General features: G+C 44.3%; 1 protein-coding gene across 2 annotated transcripts in view; it reads left to right on the top strand.

Moving 5' to 3' along the window:
* The window catches only part of PPM1L (protein phosphatase, Mg2+/Mn2+ dependent 1L), a 333,300-nt gene extending 314,527 nt beyond the window's left edge, over positions 1–18,773 (top strand). For both annotated transcript variants that reach the window (XM_060011202.2, XM_060011203.2), the window contains exons 3-4: positions 15,148–15,309; positions 18,427–18,773. In XM_060011202.2, coding sequence (XP_059867185.1) covers positions 15,148–15,309; positions 18,427–18,773 — 509 coding nt within the window. The remainder of the gene's footprint in view (positions 1–15,147; positions 15,310–18,426) is intronic.
* Positions 18,774–19,944: the final 1,171 nt, after the last annotated feature.

Genomic DNA, 19,944 nt, shown 5'->3' with positions numbered 1-19,944 from the left:
ACACCCTTCCAATCTTACACTGTTATTAGGTACAGGACATAGAGGTGAGAGAGAGAGAGAGAGAGAGGAGAAAGATGGTCATTTTCAAGAAGCAACATGGTTGTATATTCCTGGCTGTAGATATAGAGATGGGATATCACTTCTTTGGCATGTGTCCAGATGGAATTAAAGTCAGGGTTTTATCAGATCTTTGAGGAAGCAGCCTTCCTGGAGACATAGCTTTAGAGTCAATTCTGTAGCCCACTAAGCCGAAAGCAAGTTGGAGAATTAATTATTGGATCAGATCGGCCCCAAATCATATGTGGTTTTATTTATTTGTCCTAAATGAACATAATTGTACAACTTTTATGTTGTCCCTTTAAACGGGAGTTTGTTCTGTTTGGATGGAAAAGATCATCTGAAAATAATTTATGTGTAACTGCAAAACCTGCCAATGGTGTACTTCATTCACAAGGGCAAATTTGGCTTTGGAAACAATTTCTCCTTCCATCTGGAATTCTTCAGTGATAGGTATGTGTTAACAACCTCAGTGCCCAGGGAAGTCTTGTTTGGTTATCCAACATTGTTGGTACTAGCTGTAGCATTTTAAAATTTAAATTTTGTAATGTCTATGCCAGGGTAAAATTTAAGATGTGCAACGTGCGATAGGCAGATACGTGCACACACACACACATGCACACACATTACATGGCTACAAAATAAACATGTGTTGAAGTTTAATTTAATTTGTCTCCATAGGACTGAATGTAACAGATTTTGAGTCCATATTGGATCTGTTACTAAATCTTGCTATATTCATTTCCAGGAAGGTACCGTAATTTCCTGACTTTTCCTCAGGTTCTTACGTGTAAATACCAAGTTCAGCTTATGTGTTCACCCCCCCCCCGTTTTCCCCAGGGGTGATCTAAGTGTCAGGATGTTGGGATAGCACCTGCTGGGGTGACCCAGGGTCTCCAGGACCTGTGGTTGGAAGGCTCCAAAGCTCCTGAGAGGTGCCATTTCTCCCTCAGGAGAAGCCCAGCAGTTCTCAGCTGTCCTTTCTACTCCACGTTAGGCTGTCCAAGTGAGCTCATTCAGCCATTGCCTCTCTATCCTGGGGCAAAGGTTTCTGATTTCTTGGGTTGTGCCTTGGAAAGCAAGGTCTAGGTCTCCTGTGCTTTGAACTGCATGTAATTGTAATTCTTGGAGATCCACACGTCAAAGACTCTTTGTCGGGCTTCCCTGGTGGCGCAGTGGTTGAGAGTCCGCCTGCCGATGCAGGGGACACGGGTTCGTGCCCCGGTCCGGGAAGATCCCACATGCCGCGGAGCGGCTGGGCCCGTGAGCCATGGCCGCTGGGCCTGCGCGTCCGGAGCCTGTGCTCCGCAACGGGAGAGGCCACAACAGTGAGAGGCCCGCGTACCGCAAAAAAAAAAAAAAGAAGACTCTTTGTCTTCCCTCCACCTCCCCCCATCACTACCCTCCTTCCTGCCCAGCCTTACATGTCAGGGGAGCAAGAAGAGAGGACCCATGGGCAGGAAAACTCACTCCATCTTCATATGCCTGAGGTTTAGTCCAGAACTGAGGCTGATGGATGCTCAAAAACATTTTTCTCTGAGAATACTGTCTGTTTGTGAGTTTCCAATCTCCTTGAAATTCAAAAGCTAAACCTGACTACTTCTTTCTCTTTGCACTTCAGCCATAGCAATCCTAATCTTCCCTGGGACAATGAGTGCCTCACACTGAATGAAAGACAGTCATGTACACACATGGGGCAGGAACTTCCATTAATATCTCCAGATGTCATCCTTCCAACACGTATATATATAAATAGATGGCTAGCTATATGGTAATTTAAATAAAGATAACTTAATCACCTCAAAGACCAGGTTTGTTTTTAATGGAAAGAATAGGGAAAAGGTTGACTCTGCGCTGAGACAAAAAAGGTCAAAGAAAGTGCAATTCTCTGCTAAGCACCAGATGAATTCTCTGCTAAGCACCAGATGAATCAGCCTGCACCTCTCATTCCCAGCCTTCTGCTCTTTTTTCTCTGTGCCCTTTCTCCTCTCTGCCTTTTATTAAAAGCAAGTACCCCTTTTAATAAAGCTCAATTTCACTTCCATAACATTCATAAAGAAGCAGAAACAGTACTTGTAATTTGCTGGGAACCCTAAAGAGAAATGAAATATCTCACTGAAGAATTCTTAAATAACATGAAGACATGAAAAAATATAGCCAGTGCATCTCTGGCTTATGTAGGAAGAATCAAAGAACCATGAAATTAATTTTATTTACCATTAAAAGATATTGAACTTAGAATCCAGGTTGTGATTATGTAATTAGAAATTAATTTCAGTAGCATGTTATCATCTGAACTAAATGTCAGCAAGAGTTATGAGAAGTATGTTAATGAGCTTCAAAGAAGCTTGTGTGCTTACTTGTACTCAAAATAGTCATGCCAGAGAGGAGAGATGAAGGCTTCTGCAGCAAAAGGACATGCTGTGGTTCTTCTAAGACTCCCCAGTACATGTGATCAGTTTAATAGGAAGTGACTCTCTTTAACATGTTTATACTGAACTAAAAAGGAAGGGTTAGAAGGGTGTCCACAGGTCACACTCAAGTATGAAGTAAGCATTATTACTGCAGCTGAAGTGTGAAGTTAAAAAACACCTCGATATAAAAATGGTGTCTAAGAACATCAGATGATGCAGCTATATTTTAACTTTGGTGAAGTATGAAAATTTAATGAATTCTCCATCAGATTCTAAAAGCTTGAATTATGACCTCTTCCCCCCATCTCCCATCACCTCATAAAATAGATTGTTTGTCTTATTTAGGGTGGCACACCTCATTTGTGGAAAAGACCTTTCTGGCACTGGTACACTGTTTCTTATTTCTTCTAGTCATTTTATTAATTACTGTATGTTTGCTGAGGAAGAGCCCAAGTATACCTAAATCTGGAATTAAACTCCTAGCACTAGGGTTTAAAATAATAGAGTTTGTCATCAAGTTGATTGCCTCACATTCAGCCAGTGTCCAGCTCAATGGCTGATTTTTTTGCTTATGCAAAATTCTCAGAGGAGAAGAAAATTATAATTTGTAATAGACCTTTTCTCACAAAACGTTACTCCTGCCACTCTACGCTCCAGCATGTGACAAAGGGAAGCTGAGGCAGCTTCAGTTGCAAAGGAAGACCCAAAGGGGTCCCATTTACGGTGGGGGGCTTCTTTCTGGGCCCAGTCTGGGGGCCTCACATGAGTCTCCCTCCCTATATGGTATGTCCTATCACTGCTTCCTCTATTTGGAAACCCACAAAGATAGTTTGCCATCCTACTAGGTCTTGGTGGAAGAAGGCCTTAATGTGTTCTCAGGAGCACTCAGATGTGTTGCTATCAGTATTTCACTCTTGCACTATTTACAATAGCCAGAACATGGAAACAATCTAAATGTCCATTGACGGATGAATGGCTAAAGAAGATGTGGCACATATATTCAATGGAATATTACTCAGCCATAAAAAGAAATGAAATTAAGTTATTTGTAGTGAGGTGGATGGACCTAGAGTCTGTCATACAGAGTGAAGTAAGTCAGAAAGAGAAAAATACCATATGCTAACACATATATATGGAATCTAAAAAAGAAGGTACTGATGAACCAAGTGGCAGGGCAGGAATAAAGACGTAGACATAGAGAGTGGACTTGAGGACATGGAGAGGAAGGGGAAGCTGGGGCAAAGTGAGAGTAGCATCGACATATATACACTACCGAATGTAAAATAGATAGCTAGTGGGAAGCAGCTGCATAGCACAGGGAGATCATCAGCTCAGTGCTTTGTGTCCACCTAGAGGGGTGGGATAGGGAGGGTGGGAGGGAGATGCAAGAGGGAGGGGAGAAATCAAGAAAACACTCCCATTTACCATTGCAGCAAAAAGAGTAAAATATCTAGGAATAAACCTACCTAAGGAGACAAAAGACCTGTATGCAGAAAATTATAAGACACTGATGAAAGAAATTAAAGATGATACAAATAGATGGAGAGATATACCATGTTCTTGGATTGGAAGAATCAACATTGTGAAAATGACTTTACTACCCAAAGCAATCTACAGATTCAATGCAATCCCTATCAAACTACCACTGGCATATTTCACAGAACTAGAACAAAAAAGTTCACAATTTGTATGGAAACACAAAAGACCCCGAATAGCCAAAGTAATCTTGAGAACGAAAAACGGAGCTGGAGGAACCAGGCTCCTTGACTTCAGACTATACTACAAAGCTACAGTAATCAAGACAGTATGGTACTGGCACAAAAACAGAAAGACAGCTCAGTGGAACAGGATAGAAAGCCCAGAGATAAACCCACGCACATATGGTCACCTTGTCTTTGATAAAGGAGGCAGGAATGTACAGTGGAGAAAGGACAGCCTCATCAATAAGTGGTGCGGGGAAAACTGGACAGGTACATGTAAAAGTACGAGATTAGATCACTCCCTAACACCGTACACAAAAATAAGCTCAAAATGGATTAAAGACCTAAATGTAAGGCCAGAAACTATCAAACTCTTAGAGGAAAACCTAGGCAGAACACTCTATGACATAAATCACAGCAAGATCCTTTTTGACCCACCTCCTAGAGAAATGGAAATAAAAACAAAAATAAACAAATGGGACCCAATGAAACTTCAAAGCTTTTGCACAGCAAAGGAAACCATAAACAAGACCAAAAGACAACCCTCAGAATGGGAGAAAATATTGCAAATGAAGCAACAGACAAAGGATTAATCTCCAAAATTTACAAGCAGCTCATGCAGCTCAATAACAAAAAAACAAACAACCCAATCCAAAAATGGGCAGAAGACCTAAATAGACATTTCTCCAAAGAAGATACACAGACTGCCAACAAACACGTGAAAGAATGCTCAACATCATTAATCATTAGAGAAATGCAAATCAAAACTACAGTGAGGGGACTTCCCTGGTGGTCCAGTGGCTGGGACTCTGTGCTCCCAATGCAGGGGGCCTGGGTTCAATCCCTGGCCAGGGAACTAGATTCCACATGCATGTAGCAACTAACAGTTCTCATGCCACAACTAAGGAGCCCACATGCAGCAACTAAGACCCAGCAAAACCAAATAAACAAATAAATATTAAAAAAAAAAAACTACAGTGAGATATCATCTCACACCAGTCAGAATGGCCATCATCAAAAAATCTAGAAACAATAAATGGTGGAGAGGGTGTGGAGAAAAGGGAACACTATTGCACTGCTGGTGGGAATGTGAATTGGTAGAGCCACTATGGAGAACAGTATGGAGGTTCCTTAAAAAACTACAAATAGAACTACCATATGACCCTGCAATCCCACTACTGGGCATATACCCTGAGAAAACCATAATTCAAAAAGAGTCATGTACCAAAATGTTCATTACAGCTCTATTTTCAATAGCCCGGAGATGGAAACAACCTAAGTGCCCATCATCGGATGAATGGCTAAAGAAGATGTGGCACATATATACAATGGAATATTACTCAGCCATAAAAAGAAACGAAATTGAGCTATTTGTAATGAGGTGGATAGACCTAGAGTCTGTCATACAGAGTGAAGTAAGTCAGAGAAAGACAAATACCGTATGCTAACACATATATATGGAATTTAAGAAAAAATATGTCATGAAGAACCTAGGGGTAAGACAGGAATAAAGACACAGACCTACTAGAGAACAGACTTGAGGATATGGGGAGGGGGAAGGGTGAGCTGTGACAAAGCGAGAGAGTGGCATGGACATATATACACTACCAAATGTAACGTAGATAGCTAGTGGGAAGCAGCCGCATAGCACAGGGAGATCAGTTCGTTGCTTTGTGACCGCCTGGAGGGGTGGGATAGGGAGGGTGGGAGGGAAGAGATATGGGAGTATATGTATAACTGATTCACTTTGTTATAAAGCAGAAAGTAACACACCACTGTAAACAATTATACTCCAATAAAGATTTTAAAAAAAAAAAGAGGGAGGGGATATGGGGATATATGTATATATATAGCTGATTCACTTTGTTGTGCAACAGAAACTAACACAGCATTGTGAAGCAATTATACTCCAATAAAGGTGTATTTAAAAAAAAAGGTATTTCACTCTTCCAGTTTGGGCTCTAGGGCTGCTGCCAGTCTCTGTGTGAAGTAGAAAACCTCTCACGTGCTGTCCTGCAGGAATTCCTCATTGAGTGACCCTCTCCTCTGGTCTCTTCCCTCCGGGGCTGGGAGTGGGGTGGCGGGGGCAGGGTATAGTCCGGGAGCAGGGCTTCCCACATCACTGTGCATGTTTGACTACACGGCTCTAGGAGGCGCCGTTCACACTGTCGTCAACTTGAACATGCATTATGGCCCTTTTATGGAGATGCTAGTAAAGTGTCTTGAGGAAGAGATGCCTTTTTCTGGCTTGCCCAGAAACAGTAACTATGGACTAGCCACAGCCTGCTTCAAGGTTGAAAGTAACACTCTGACAACACACTGGGTAAGTTCTGTCCCTCACTAGCCACATGACCTTGGGCTGATCCCTTAATCTCAGTTTTGTCATCTGTAAAATGGGAATAACAGTACCTCATAGGCTGTTAGGGTTAGAGATTGCCTATGCCAAGGACTGAGCACGGAGCCTGGCATGGGGTGAATGGACAGTGTATGGCAGCTCCCACAATTTGGCCTGCACATGTCTCTCTGCACACATAGATTTCTTTCCAGTCACTTTCCATTCAAGGCTCTCATAGCATAAAATAAGTTTCAAGCTCTCACTATAAGACTCATCACAGTGGAGCTACTGACTTATAGTATGAATTGTTAATTGGTATTATTTCAGTAGCCTCCTTCCCGCACGGAGTTAGACAATGGTGTCCGGTGACTCTCCGGCCCCAGCCATGCACGTTAATATAATTCTAAAGAGGGCCCGCCTCCAAGAGAATTTAGAGCTGGGAAGTGTAAGGATTCAGGCAATAGATGAGAGAAAAGGCATAAAGAAGGGAAGATTAGAGCTTACTCTTTAGTTTTCCAGAGATTGGATCATCCCAGCCAGGTCTGTCTCTGCCATGGCATTAATTATTACAAGACTGGTGAACAGACTCTGAGAAGGTCAAACTTGGTCAGACTTAGAGATCGTGCAGACAGGGGATGGGTCCAGGGAGTCAGTCTTATCTGCGAGCTGCCTGGTACTTAATCTGTGTTTCAGGGCTCATCACAGCTTTGGCTGTGGGACCTCGGTGTCGGCTGGAAGCCCTGCCGACACTGATCTTATCATTCCCCATGATGCTTTCATTAATGACTGGCTTTGCCTGCTCTTTTTCCAGTATGTTTCACACCAGTATAATTTCTGTCAGTTTCCAGGCCTTGATGTCATCTAGGCCCTGGAACTGTGTTATTCAACTAACATTCATTGTCACACCTTTTCAGGATAAACCTGTTTTTCCTTATCATATAAATGTGTTGAATCTCCTTTGCTGGATATAATGAATGGCTTTTAGGCGGTTGTAACACCTTCACTGAAATATTCATTCATTCATCCTCTGTCTGTCTCTCTTTCTCTGTTTCTTTGTGTGCGTGTCCCCTTCCCTCCCCCTCCCTTTCCACTTGTCACCTCTTCTCCACCCACCCCCAATTTCTTTCTTTCTTTCCTGAAGAAAAAAATGGCCATTTCCTTTTATTCTCTGTCACTGAGGGGAATCACTATTAGCATGAGTGAGTGGCGTTCATTGTTTGGGAGAGAGCCCACTTGCTTCGTGAAGCAGGGCTCCTAAGTCATGTTAACTGCACTCGGCTTTCTCTGCTCTGCCCAGCCTCCCAGCCCCACCCCAGAAAAAGTGAAGCTGCGGTGTCAGGCACGTAAGACAATGTTGCAGTAAGCTGAACTTTCATAAAATAAGGATTCTCATGCCTCCAACTTTTAAATCATAGAAGAGGGGGAGGGGAGTGCAAGGGGTTGAGGGTAATGTGCTTTGATTGGCACCCAGGGCAGGTTGTTCTTTGTCGATGGCACTGCTCGGAGGTCAGGTAAGGCTGTGCAGGGGAAGCCTGAAGGCAGCTGAGGCTCACATGTCTGTCACGGAGTCACTGATGGATAGTCACTGGTGGGCGAATGTGAATCTGAACTTGATGATCTGTCAACAGTGGTGCTGTCATCATTGTCACGGCCTTATTCCTCTGGGCCATTCTTTTTACCTGTACCACTCTACTACCGTGATTGTCAATTCTGCTTTTTCTGTTTTATGTCTTGAATACTTTGCTTTTTGCAGTGGATATGCTCCTGAACCGTTGTGAATAAATTGTGGTTTTAAGTAATGTTAAATTCATCTCAATACAGAAAAGCATAAAGAAGAAAACAAAGTGGGCTAAAATCCCATCACCTAGATAACCCTGTTAATATTTTTCAAAAAATAAGAGTATATATATTTACGTAGTACGAAGGTGTGAATTGTACAAATACTACAATTAGTACAAGTTGTACAAAAGCACCTCCACTTTCCTCACCACCTCCTCAGTCCTTAGCGCCCCTCCCAGCATTAAGGGTCTGTGCAGGGTACAAAGCAGTACGATAAGAATACAGCAATGAATAAGGCATGCCCCTGGTCCTAAAAGAAGCTGCTAGTCTAATGGGTCAAAGAATCATTTGACCTACAGTTGCCTTTTGTTTGGCTTGCATTGTTTTTTTAAATAAAATTTGTCAACATTGAAAAGTCAGGAGAGTTCACATAAAAATGGCTTCCCTTGAAAAATCTGAATAACTGGCTACAGTGGGCTTGCATTCCCACATGGCAACCATCTTCACTGCTGAGGAAATGCTGGCCCCTTAGCAAGTGTTCTCTAGTTTGCCACAAGCCACACCACTCCCTGTTGTGGACCCAACACTGAAACCTGATGTCAGTTGTCCCTTATCATCATGCTTGCCTATTCTTAGAGTAGAAAAACATCTTCAGAACCCATGTTTCTGTCAAAAGTACAGGGGTAAATCTACTCCAAGAGGGTAATAAGCTTTTTTTCTTATACCTGGCCTACTTACCCGAAGCCGTAGGAGTTTGCAATTCCTGTTCAAAACCAGCAAAATATTCAAGGTGAAAAGGACCTGACACTAATCCAAGTCACTTGTTTTTTTACTTGTGGAGGTTCACGTGCTTTCTGATTATTACTGAGAATTTGAAATGTACCAGCTTTGTTTAAATTAATCCAGAATCACAATTATATTAAAGGAAATTCACATCACACTGATCAAATTTTATCCTGGTTTACAGACTTTTCTGTGACATGCGCCAGTTTATACTACAAAACGGGGAGAGTTGATGGGGACTATTCAAAACACAGAAATGTAGAAACTGGTCACAGAAATCATTCCTTCTGGGGGTAGGAAGAGAACAGTTTAAAGCAAGAAGGAGTGTCGATTATCAAAGGTTTGGCCCAGTGGAATCAGTCAGTCCGTGTGTGTGACCTGGGCAGGTTGCTATACTGTCTGAGACCTAGTTTCCCCACCTGTAAAGTGGGGATAATTATGCCTTCTCACAGGTAGTGCAGATTAAGTTGCGTAACGTAAATAAAATGTTTAGCGTTATAGTAAAATGCTTAAGCAGTAGGTCTATCATTATTATTATTACTAAAGTAATAATTCTGGATTCCCAGGGTTTTTAGTCATTTGGTCATTCAGTACATATGCATTGAGCAGTGTAATCATGAGTGTGACATTTGAAGTCTCTGAGTCCCATTTTTCTCATCTGTTTAAAGGGAAGAATAATACCTGCCTCTCCCCAACCCTAAGGTCAGGAAATCAACTGCAAGTGTGTTTGTTAGACACTTTGTTTGTAGCATTGAACAGATTGTTATTACTACTTTGTTATTAATTGAACTGGGAAAGTTTTTAGCTAGGGTTTTAAAAGATGGCCTGAGATATCCCGAACTACTTAATCCTTATTAGGATTTACATTTTTCTCAAGCTCAACTCATCCAATGAATTCATTGCCTAATAGTATCCAATGAAAATACTTATCAGAATAGATTTTCTTGTGTACCTTTACTTTGTCTGCATCCTAGAAATTAAATCAAGAGAGAGAAGGCTGGTTTAGAGCAATAGACTGATGAATAATTGGCATTCGTGTGTTTTTCCTAAGGAAAACAAGAATTAATACAACAACACACAAACGTGCCTGCTTTGCTGAAGTACAAATTGAGGTCAGATGTAGACAGAAATTATCCATGTAATGACTTCATGATGCACTTTTATTGCTTCCTAAGGTGCCACGGCTTTAGAAGCTGGTGAGGATGGATGCCCTACTCATGTTTCATTAACATTGTTCCAGGAGTCTGGACTGGAGGAAAGAGCTAGGGACAGGCCTGGGCTGGAACTTCTCTCCACTTACTAACAGTGTGCCTGTGAGCATGGTTATACATGTACAGGAGGGTCCTTATGTTTTGATCAATGTGTAAAATGTATTTTGCTACAGTTGGCTATCTCCCTGCTGTGACAATATCTAGAAGATGTGGTACAGTGTGGTACTGAACTGGGTTGACATACTCAGAGCAAGACAGCGGGAGCTTAGCATAATGTCAGATCAGGACCAAGGAGAGAGTGTGTGATGGTTTATCACTCCTCTATTAATTTGTTTATTCAGCAAATATGAGGTCTGTGATGTTCTAGACCTCAGCATTATAGGAAGAAAAACAAGCAGGTGATATTCTTACCCTTGTGAAGTTGACATTGTACAGGGGAAGATTAGCATTAAATAAATTGTTTAAAGAAATACACAAGATATTTACATAATTGTGTGTTGTGAGGGCAATAAAGGACACAAAGAGGAAATTAGATCCCCCATCAGAGAAGGCCTCTGAAGATGTCACACTTGAACTGAGACATCACCATGTGCATGTCGGCCAGCGCCAAGGACTACAGAGGGAGCACTGCGTACAGAGGCCCAAAGGCAACCAAAAGCTTGGCATGGGCTTCCCTGGTGGTGCAGTGGTTGAGAGTCCGCCTGTCGATGCAGGGGACACGGGTTTGTGCCCTGGTCCGGGAGGATCCCACATGCCACGGAGCGGCTGGGCCCGTGAGCCATGGCCGCTGAGCCTGCGCGTCCGGAGCCTGTGCTCCGCAACGGGAGAGGCCACAACAGTTAGAGGCCCGCATTCCGCCAAAAAAAAAAAAAAAAGCTTGGCATGTTTGGGCAACAGAAGGGAGGCCTTGAGCAAGGGGAGGGTGGTATGACATAACATTGTACAGGTTGGGGCAAGGGCAGATCATGCAGGACCTGGAGAGCTGAAATAACACGCTGGCTGAGATGGTGGTGGCTTGGACCACCGTCAGCGCGATGAGAACAAGAGAAGGGAAGGGGTTTAAGATGTGTTTGAGAGGTACGAGTGACAAGAACTTAACGATGGACTGAATGTCAGGAATGAGGAAGAGAGGAAAACTAAGGATGTCTCCTAGCTTGAGCAGCTAAGTGGATGGTGGTACCATTTTCTGAGGCTTAAATTAAAAGTTAAAGAATTTGCCAGACCTCACTCAGCTAGGATTTTGAAGTCTAGTCCGTGTGAATTTACTTTTTCAGTTTTTTTTTTTTAATCTAAGTCAGACTATTAGGTTAAAGCTCCAAAATATTGTCCAGATTTTCAGATTTTTAATCACCTAGATTAAATTATTAATATAGACAATCCTGAGGTTCGGGGTTAAGTGATATTGTCAGACGCTGGTATTTCTGATAAATAGTACTATGATGGCTAAGTTTATCTCGAAACTAATAACCAGAGTCTTGGCAGTGTTTTTTCTCATACATACAAAAGAAAAAGTGATTTTCTCCTTTCCTCTTGGGCATAATGTGTTTCTGGAGTTTTCCTCAGCCACAAGGTAGTTTCTGCTGTAATGTAAGATTAGATTATAAATTGTCTCTGATAATCCTGAGCTAAAACTGCAAAGCCCAAACAACAAGTTATGTACAGTGTTTTCAATCATGCTTGGGCTCCACCCAGGACACAGGCAGGTTTCTATGGAGAGGAAATAGTGACATTTCAGTGACACTAAACACAGCCTGCAGCTCTCCTTCCGCCACCTGGGGCTCACCCATTTTGGCCCGGCCTAAGAGTCTATTGTTGACACAGGCAATTTTCACTTTCTCAAAGCAGTACATTCCTGAAATCCACATCAGGAGGTAGATTTCATAGACCCATAGAAACAATGGGATCCTCTTCTTGACAGAGGAATCAGCAGGCCATGAATCTTCACATGTGAGTGAAGCAAAGCAGTCACCCTCTAAATCTCTCATCCAGAAGCCCCTTATTTTATTTTATTTTATTTTTTGCGGTACGCGGGCCTCCCACTGCTGTGGCCTCTCCTGCCGTGGAGCACAGGCTCTGGACGTGCAGGCTCAGCGGCCATGGCTCACGGGCCCAGCCGCTCCGCGGCATGTGGGATCTTCCCGGACCGGGGCACGAACCCGTGTCCCCTGCATTGGCAGGCGGACCCCCAACCACTGCACCACCAGGGAAGCCCCAGAAGCCCCTTATTGAACTGTAAGCCCCCGAACCAGTTAGGATACCACAAGGAAAAACAACAACAAAAAATCCAACATAAAAAGCCTTAAGTAGTAAAGTCATTTAGTGTCATGCAGAACATGAACAGGACGGGTCCAGGTGGGTTCAGCAGTTCTGTGATGTCTCAGGGACTCAGGTTCCTCACCTCTCCGCTCCCCCTTCTGGACACAGAGCCTTGACTCTGAGCCATATCCCCTCATGGTGCAAGATGGCTGCCACAGCCCTGGGAAACGCAGGAGCCACGGGAGGCCAAAGAAATGGGTCATTTTCTGCATCATGTCTCTTTCAGTGAGAAAGCCTTTCCCAAAAGCCCAAGCCGACATCTTAAGTGCTTGTCCATGGAGCACCCAGTACCCCGCTTCTAGACACCAGGACATTATCCTAGACCTCCCCCTCTCCTTTATTTCCTTATTCTCTATGACCTATCCGTTCTGGTCTTAAGTAATCTGTCCCCCGACCCTCAATCCCTGTGTTTACTACATTAATTCAGCTCCTCATGAACTCTCCCTATTCCCCCTGCTTCCAGTTTTTCTTCCACAAAGCCACTGACATGATCTAAAACACAGATCTCATCATGTCACTCTCCTGCTTAAAACCCTTCAGTGGTTCTTAATCACATATACAATTAAACTTCAAAGGTTTTTTTTAGCTATAGAAATTACCTCTCCCCTCTTAAAAAAAACAAAAAACAGACAAAAAGAACATGCAGCATCCCGATAAAGGTAACAATGGATGTAGAGCTGCTGTGGCTGAAATGGGGGTGGGGAAACGGCTTATAGCTCATCCCGGTGGATCCCTTCACCTCCCTCACATGGAGACCCCAAAGCCTCTTGTGGATCCCATGTTGTACAGGCAAATGGAAATGCCTAGCAGGCAGTTGATATGGACCTCAGGAGTGTCAACCAGGCTAGCATTGTAGGTGAGATGGTGGTGGAAGCAAAGGTCAGAGCCATGATCTCTCGAAGTGCACAGAGTGAGAAGGGAAGAGGGCCTCTGAGAGACACAACTCCAAGAGTTGAACTGATATAATGCCCCCAAGCCACGTAACATCCAATAACGCAGCGTCCCCATTTCACCTTTCAAACTCCAAGAGTGTGCCTTATAGGAGAATCTGTGCTCTCATCGTGATAGGTTAACACAATCAGATGCTTGAGGACAAAGTGAGGATGGTTGAAGACCAAAATGCAACTAATATCAAAAACTGAGAATAATGATTTATAATCATATGAATTGTCCATCTTGTGCTTACATTTTCATTCTTACAGCTTTTTTTTTTTAACGTGAAAGATTTGCTATTTGCTTTGATAATCCTGAGATTAGTCTTTTCTCCTTTCACAAGGCTTTTCACATCAGACATTGTGAGTTAACCAACATTTCGTGTGTTTCCATTTCTGATCAAGGCACTTTTGAATTAAACAGCCTTTAGAATGGAATTTCCAATAGAACTATAATAGCTGAAAATGCTAATTATTCTCCCCGCTCTTGATATCAGTCTGTGTTTATTCTTTATGTCTATTTAAGAATTCAGTCTTGTCATTCTGTGCAGATAAAAAGCAGTTTGCATTCTGTTATTGAATATGACCTTCTTAATGAGAAGGTTAAATATTAATGAAGACTAATTGATGAATAATTTTAACAAGGAAAGGCATTATCGGTTTGAAGCCAGAGCTTAATGGGTTGTGCATTTCAGCAGGTATTTGCATACTCAGTGACACTGTATTTGCATACTCAGTGATACTGTCAGAAGGCGGGGGAGGAGAAAGGAGAGGGGCTGGACAGAGGACACCGGGCAGGTAATAAGGGCGGCCTCCAACTAGACCAGATTGTGCAGCTCTACTTGCTTTTATCCATTCTCATTCCATGAGGAGTTTGAGGAGAGAGAGCTTGTCCTTTTGTGTCTTGTGTGGGCTCCAGGCAAACAGCTCTTCCCTCTTGCTTCCCTCTGACTCTGACCACCCCAATCCCTCACTGCCTGTCGACATAGACCTCATTTCTGTCCTCATATTGGGTTTTCCTGCCTCTGCCTTTACTGTTCGCCCCCATCACCCCCTGGCGCCAACCTGTTTCTGGCCGCCAGTCTTTGCTGTCAGACTCCACATAGGCTAGTTTGTATAGGCTTCCCCCCACCTCCCCATGGCTCCATAGGACCTGGTTGTTGGCATCTGTCATTTACTGGCCCTTCCAGGCCCTCCTGCTTGAAGAGCCCACCTGACCCCCATCCTTCCCACTTTCAACTAGGATTTCACAGAAACTCAGCACCAAAAAGAAGCAGAAAATAAATATCAATCGTCTGAAGCTTCAAGCTGATTCTGATTCTCTCCGAATCCTTTGAAGTGTGATATGCATTTAAATCAAGAGTAGCAGAGACAACAATGATTTGGGAAAATGATAATGTTATCCTAGCCTATTTCAGTGAGACTCCAACATGGTTAAGAAAATTGACTGTCAGATCTGATCAGTGTTGTTGAAGTGAACAGCTGTCATTCTCCGAGTGGCTGGAGTCAAATTCTTACCCAGCAGGAGTAGTTTTAATGACTGAAGGACCAGTAACCACGAGAAGCAGCCTAACCTCAAAGCACCACTGACCTGTATTGCCTCTCTCTCCTGTTTTGCAGGCACAACGTGTTTGATTGCTCTGTTGTCAGATAAAGACCTCACCGTGGCCAATGTGGGTGACTCGCGTGGGGTCCTGTGTGACAAGGACGGGAATGCCATTCCTTTGTCTCATGATCACAAGCCGTACCAGCTGAAGGAAAGGAAGAGGATAAAGAGAGCCGGTGAGTTTGTGAATGCCTCCGAGGACTTTGTGCTGTCTTGTTCAAGTGGACAAGGTGGCTTGCTGGGAGAGCCCCTGGGGGAGAAGATGTTCCTTTACCCAGTGATGAGTAGATCAGTACAGAGGCTGCTGCTGAGGCAGCTGGGACTGGACTTTGTAACATTTCCTATCAAATGAGTGGCCACTGAATTTGCCCTTCTTTGTGGCCACAGATTACAAAAGAGCCAAAAAAAAAAAGCCCTTAGTTTAAAGGCTAATGAGATCTTTGGGCCCCTGCTTGCCATACCCCACTTCTCTCCAGCCGCGCCAAACTACTAACCACCAAACGAACCATGGAGCTGATACCTCTGTGCCTTTGCAAGTGTTGTCCACACCGTCTAGTGGGTAACAACGACCTTGTCCTTTAAGACTTGGTTTAAGGGTGTCCTTTGGGCAGCCTTCCCTGTCACACCCCTTCAGTCTTTCCCCAGCATCCCATGTGGACCTCTTGGGTCACCTTTCACATGTGTGGACATACCTGGCCCTCTTATCTGTCTTGCCTTCCTGACCATGAGTTCTTTGAGGCAGGAGCTTGGTCTGTTCATCTCTATACTCCCAACACTGAGCTCAGTGCCTAAGATAAGTGCATATTTCAGTTTGGGGAGGGGGAGAATCCCTTTTTCACTTTTTCAACATCTAGAGGCTTGGGGGTACAAACTTACATCTTGGAACTGAGAAACAGGTAGGGAATGTAGTAGACAGACAGACACTAATAATAAATACGTAAAAATAGGTAAATGATCTAGTATATTACAAGGTGATAACTGCTATGGAGAGACACAAAGCAGGTTAGGGAACGGGGAGTGTCACGGGGTGGTCAGCATAGGCCTCACTAAGGTGACATTGGGGCGAAGACTTGAAGAAAGATTATCAGTTGATGATTACACTTTCATAGTCAATTTGGGGGGGGATTCTTTTCTACCCGTGCAGGGGAGGAGCCCTTCCCTCCCCAGACTGACAACCACAGCATGTAGCCTCTGTGTCACATGCTAAGCCACAGGCCCAGCTGCCGAGGGAGCTCAGGTACCCTGGGTCTCAGCCCAAGAAGGGCCCCTGCTGCCTGGGGGAATCTACAGGTTGACCCTCAATGTCTACACATCAGCTTCTGCCCAGAACCTAATCAACATTTGAGTTTTTATAGTAGGAAGCTATCCTGTTGAGTCCAAAAGCATTGAATTTTATTCAGTGACTGCTTGAGATGCAGAATACTTTTTAATGAAAGCTTTGGTCAGGTTTTCTGTTGATGGGATGGAACAGTGTTTTAAGAGCATCTATCGTGCTTTGATGAGCTTCCCTCCTTACGAAGACAGCATCTCAGTCCACTGTGGCCCTGGACTTAGGATACAGTCAGCCTGCTCCTGAGGAAGCACAGGCAGGGATGTGTAGACGGAACATGTGGAGACGCCACCGTAGCATCCAGCGCTCTCCTGAGATGTCAACCCATTCTATCCTCTCTCCTCTTCCCTGCCGTACCCATCCACCCTTCCCTGCCCCCACAGTGATTACAGTAGCAAATTCTGACAGCATCTCCAAGGAGGTTAATCTCACCTGTGTCAAGGGTGTATTTTACATCAGGGCTTAATGAACAATGACTGGTTTTCTTATCTTTGTATGTGTTTTCTCTGACCTCAGCCTTCCCTTCTGGACATCTCTCCCCCTCCTGTTTTGTGTGACAGTACGCTGCAACCAGTCTAGGCCAAATACACGTTGGTCTTTCTGTCTCCAGTCCTTAAGCTGTTTCCACAATAACAGTGACGTCAGCTGCCACTTACTGTGTGCTCGCTCTGTGCTGGGAGCTAAGCTGAGCGCTTTACATATACTTTCTCTTTCCCTACCTTACGAGGTTGATGATGTTATCCTTATTTTACAACCAAGGAAGTGGAGCCTCAGAGAGGCTAGTGTGCCCAAGGACACAGCTTGTGAATGGTGAGACCAGAATTGAGACCCAGGACAGTGACTCCAGAGCCCATGCTCTTGCCCAGGAGACCATGCTTCCTGGAATGTTCTCGTACATCCCTGCCCATGGAAGTCCTACCCATCGTTCAAAGCCCAGCTTTAATGCTCACTCCTCCCTGATTATCACAACCAGAAATCTTCGCTCCCTCCTCCCCATCTGCCTACAGCATTTAGCAGGTACTAGTCTCTCCCTGAAGAAATGCTGCTTTGTGCTTGTAGCTGTTGATACAGGTGGCTTTTCCCTCCTGCCAGGCTGTCTACTTCTTTATAGAAAGGTCTGGATCTTGTCTAACTTTATAGCCTGCAAATTGCCCTGCATGGAATATATATTTAATAAATATCTGACAAATAATATGCGAATGGACAAAGTCCTAGCTCCCTTAAAGAAAAAATAATAATAGATAATACTGAATGCATGTCATATGCAGGCACTGTGCCAGGTGATTAATATGGAGTAACTCACAACTCCTCAGTGGAATAGGTACTGTTATTGTCCCAATTTTGGAACCAAGGAAACCGAGGATCAGAAAGTTTCTCATCCAAAGTCCCACAAAGCTGAAAGTAACAGAGCCAGGACTCAAATCTAAGCAGTCTGCCCCGAGGGCCTGAGCCTTTAACAACTGTGCTAAAATGCACCATTCTTCAATCCTGATGCCATCTGGGGAGGTGTTTTGAGAAACAGGCACACCCAAGGGCAGCCTCAAGCTAATGATGGATCCCAGTGGTATTCTCTGGTACCATCCACCTGCCTTTCAGTGCTGTTTTGCTGCTGTCCCTGGATCCCCACCCTAGGGCTCCCTACTGTCAGTCACTGAGCTGCCAAGGTGTCCTTAAGTTAAAACTGATGCCCTCACCCATCCATGCCTCCTACCCTCAATATTCTTATTAATTTGGTCTTGAAGCCTTTTAAGATACCAAGGATGAGGGCCTGAGGACCTACCCGCAGAGCATCAAACCTCAAGCCACGCAGAGGAACGCTGTTCCCTCCTGGTAGCGCCAAGGTGGGGTGAGGGGAGCACATAGGTCACGTGCAGTAGGTCAGCCCTTTGCAGACGCACGCGGACCGCACCCGGGGTGTGAGAGAGCAGCTGGTCAAGCTAATGGGCTCGTTCTATCTTTCCAGGTGGTTTCATCAGTTTCAATGGCTCCTGGAGGGTCCAGGGAATCCTGGCCATGTCTCGATCCCTGGGGGATTATCCGCTGAAAAATCTCAACGTGGTCATCCCAGACCCAGATATCCTGACCTTTGACCTGGACAAGCTCCAGCCCGAGTTCATGATCTTGGCATCAGATGGCCTCTGGGATGCTTTCAGCAACGAAGAAGCTGTTCGATTCATCAAGGACCGCTTGGATGAACCTCACTTTGGGGCCAAGAGCATAGTTTTACAGTCGTTTTACAGAGGCTGCCCTGACAACATCACAGTCATGGTGGTGAAGTTCAGGAATAGCAGCAAAACAGAAGAGCAGTGAACCCTCTGGGGTCTCAGCTGCCTTAGACTAAAGGACTTTCAACACACTGGTCTCTTTTAATGTAGTGAAAGGTGTGGGAGTTACAGTTAGGATCATCCCTCCCAGACATGGGGTTCCCCATCCCCGGCCGTCTTAAGTCTATGTGCCGTGATGAACAGAGGGTGTTCTTGGCCAATGTAGTTGAGAGGCTGGAAAATGGTTTCTTCGTGTTTTCCCAACTCTTTCATCCAATGTTCAAAATATATAAATATATAGCTGTAGAGTCACATGTATGAAGTGAACGGCATGTGCCACATATTCTCCTTTTACGATTGTTTTCAAGATCCCTTACAGGGCCCTCCAGGCATCAGACTTTGTGTCCTCTCATTGGAGCAGTGAGTCAGGGCCGATGTGGCCACACCCTATGCTGAGGGGCAGAGCTGTCCTGAGAATGCTTTGTCCTCCTGAGCCCAGGTTTTCTGCTCTGCAGCGGCCCTGCAGACACAGATTTGGAAATGGTTTATTATTCCGTGGCTGCTCTTGGAGGCTGAGGGACGTGGGGAGGATGAGAGCCGCCTGCACGGCAGAAGTAAACTTCTTCCCCCGCTTTCTTTATTAGTTAAATAGACTTTGTGTACCACCTGACCAGTCTTTGTGTGTTTATCCTAATCATGCATGACCTTAATCTTTGGCCTACACCTTACCTAATGTAATAGGCAGCTGTTAAACTTTACCACAAGACACCACGATTTTTTTACATTACCAAGTGAAAAAAGCAAATCACAGTACCATAATCCCTTCCACCTTTAAGAGTAGATAGAGGACACCATGGCCGAATAAGTCACAGCGCCCCTTGGGAAGTCCGCTGTTTGCATTCAGAGAGAACGCTGGTGAGGCTACCACCTTGAATCGAGCTCCAGCTGCCCAGTTTTGTGCATCTTTTCCTCTCCTGTTCTAGTAGCTTTCAAGTGTCTCTGAAGCAGTGTTCTGAGAAGCAGCGGTGTAGAACTGCATGTGTGCTCCCGGAAGCCGAGTACAGAGTTCGCAGCCAAGTTTTGGAATTTGGTGGTAAACTACTGGGACGTGCTTCCCCTAGACAGTGGAAAGGCAGCAGTCTTTAACATTTGGTTGCAAACCACTGAGTTATTTTTGCGGCCAGACTTGCTGCTTTTCATTTCTTATCACCAAAGTC

This window comes from Delphinus delphis, chromosome 4 (assembly GCF_949987515.2).
Source record: "Delphinus delphis chromosome 4, mDelDel1.2, whole genome shotgun sequence".
NCBI lineage: Eukaryota > Metazoa > Chordata > Mammalia > Artiodactyla > Delphinidae > Delphinus > Delphinus delphis.
The sequence above is the reverse complement of the archived record's forward strand: the minus strand, read 5'-3'. Positions and strand labels throughout refer to the sequence as shown.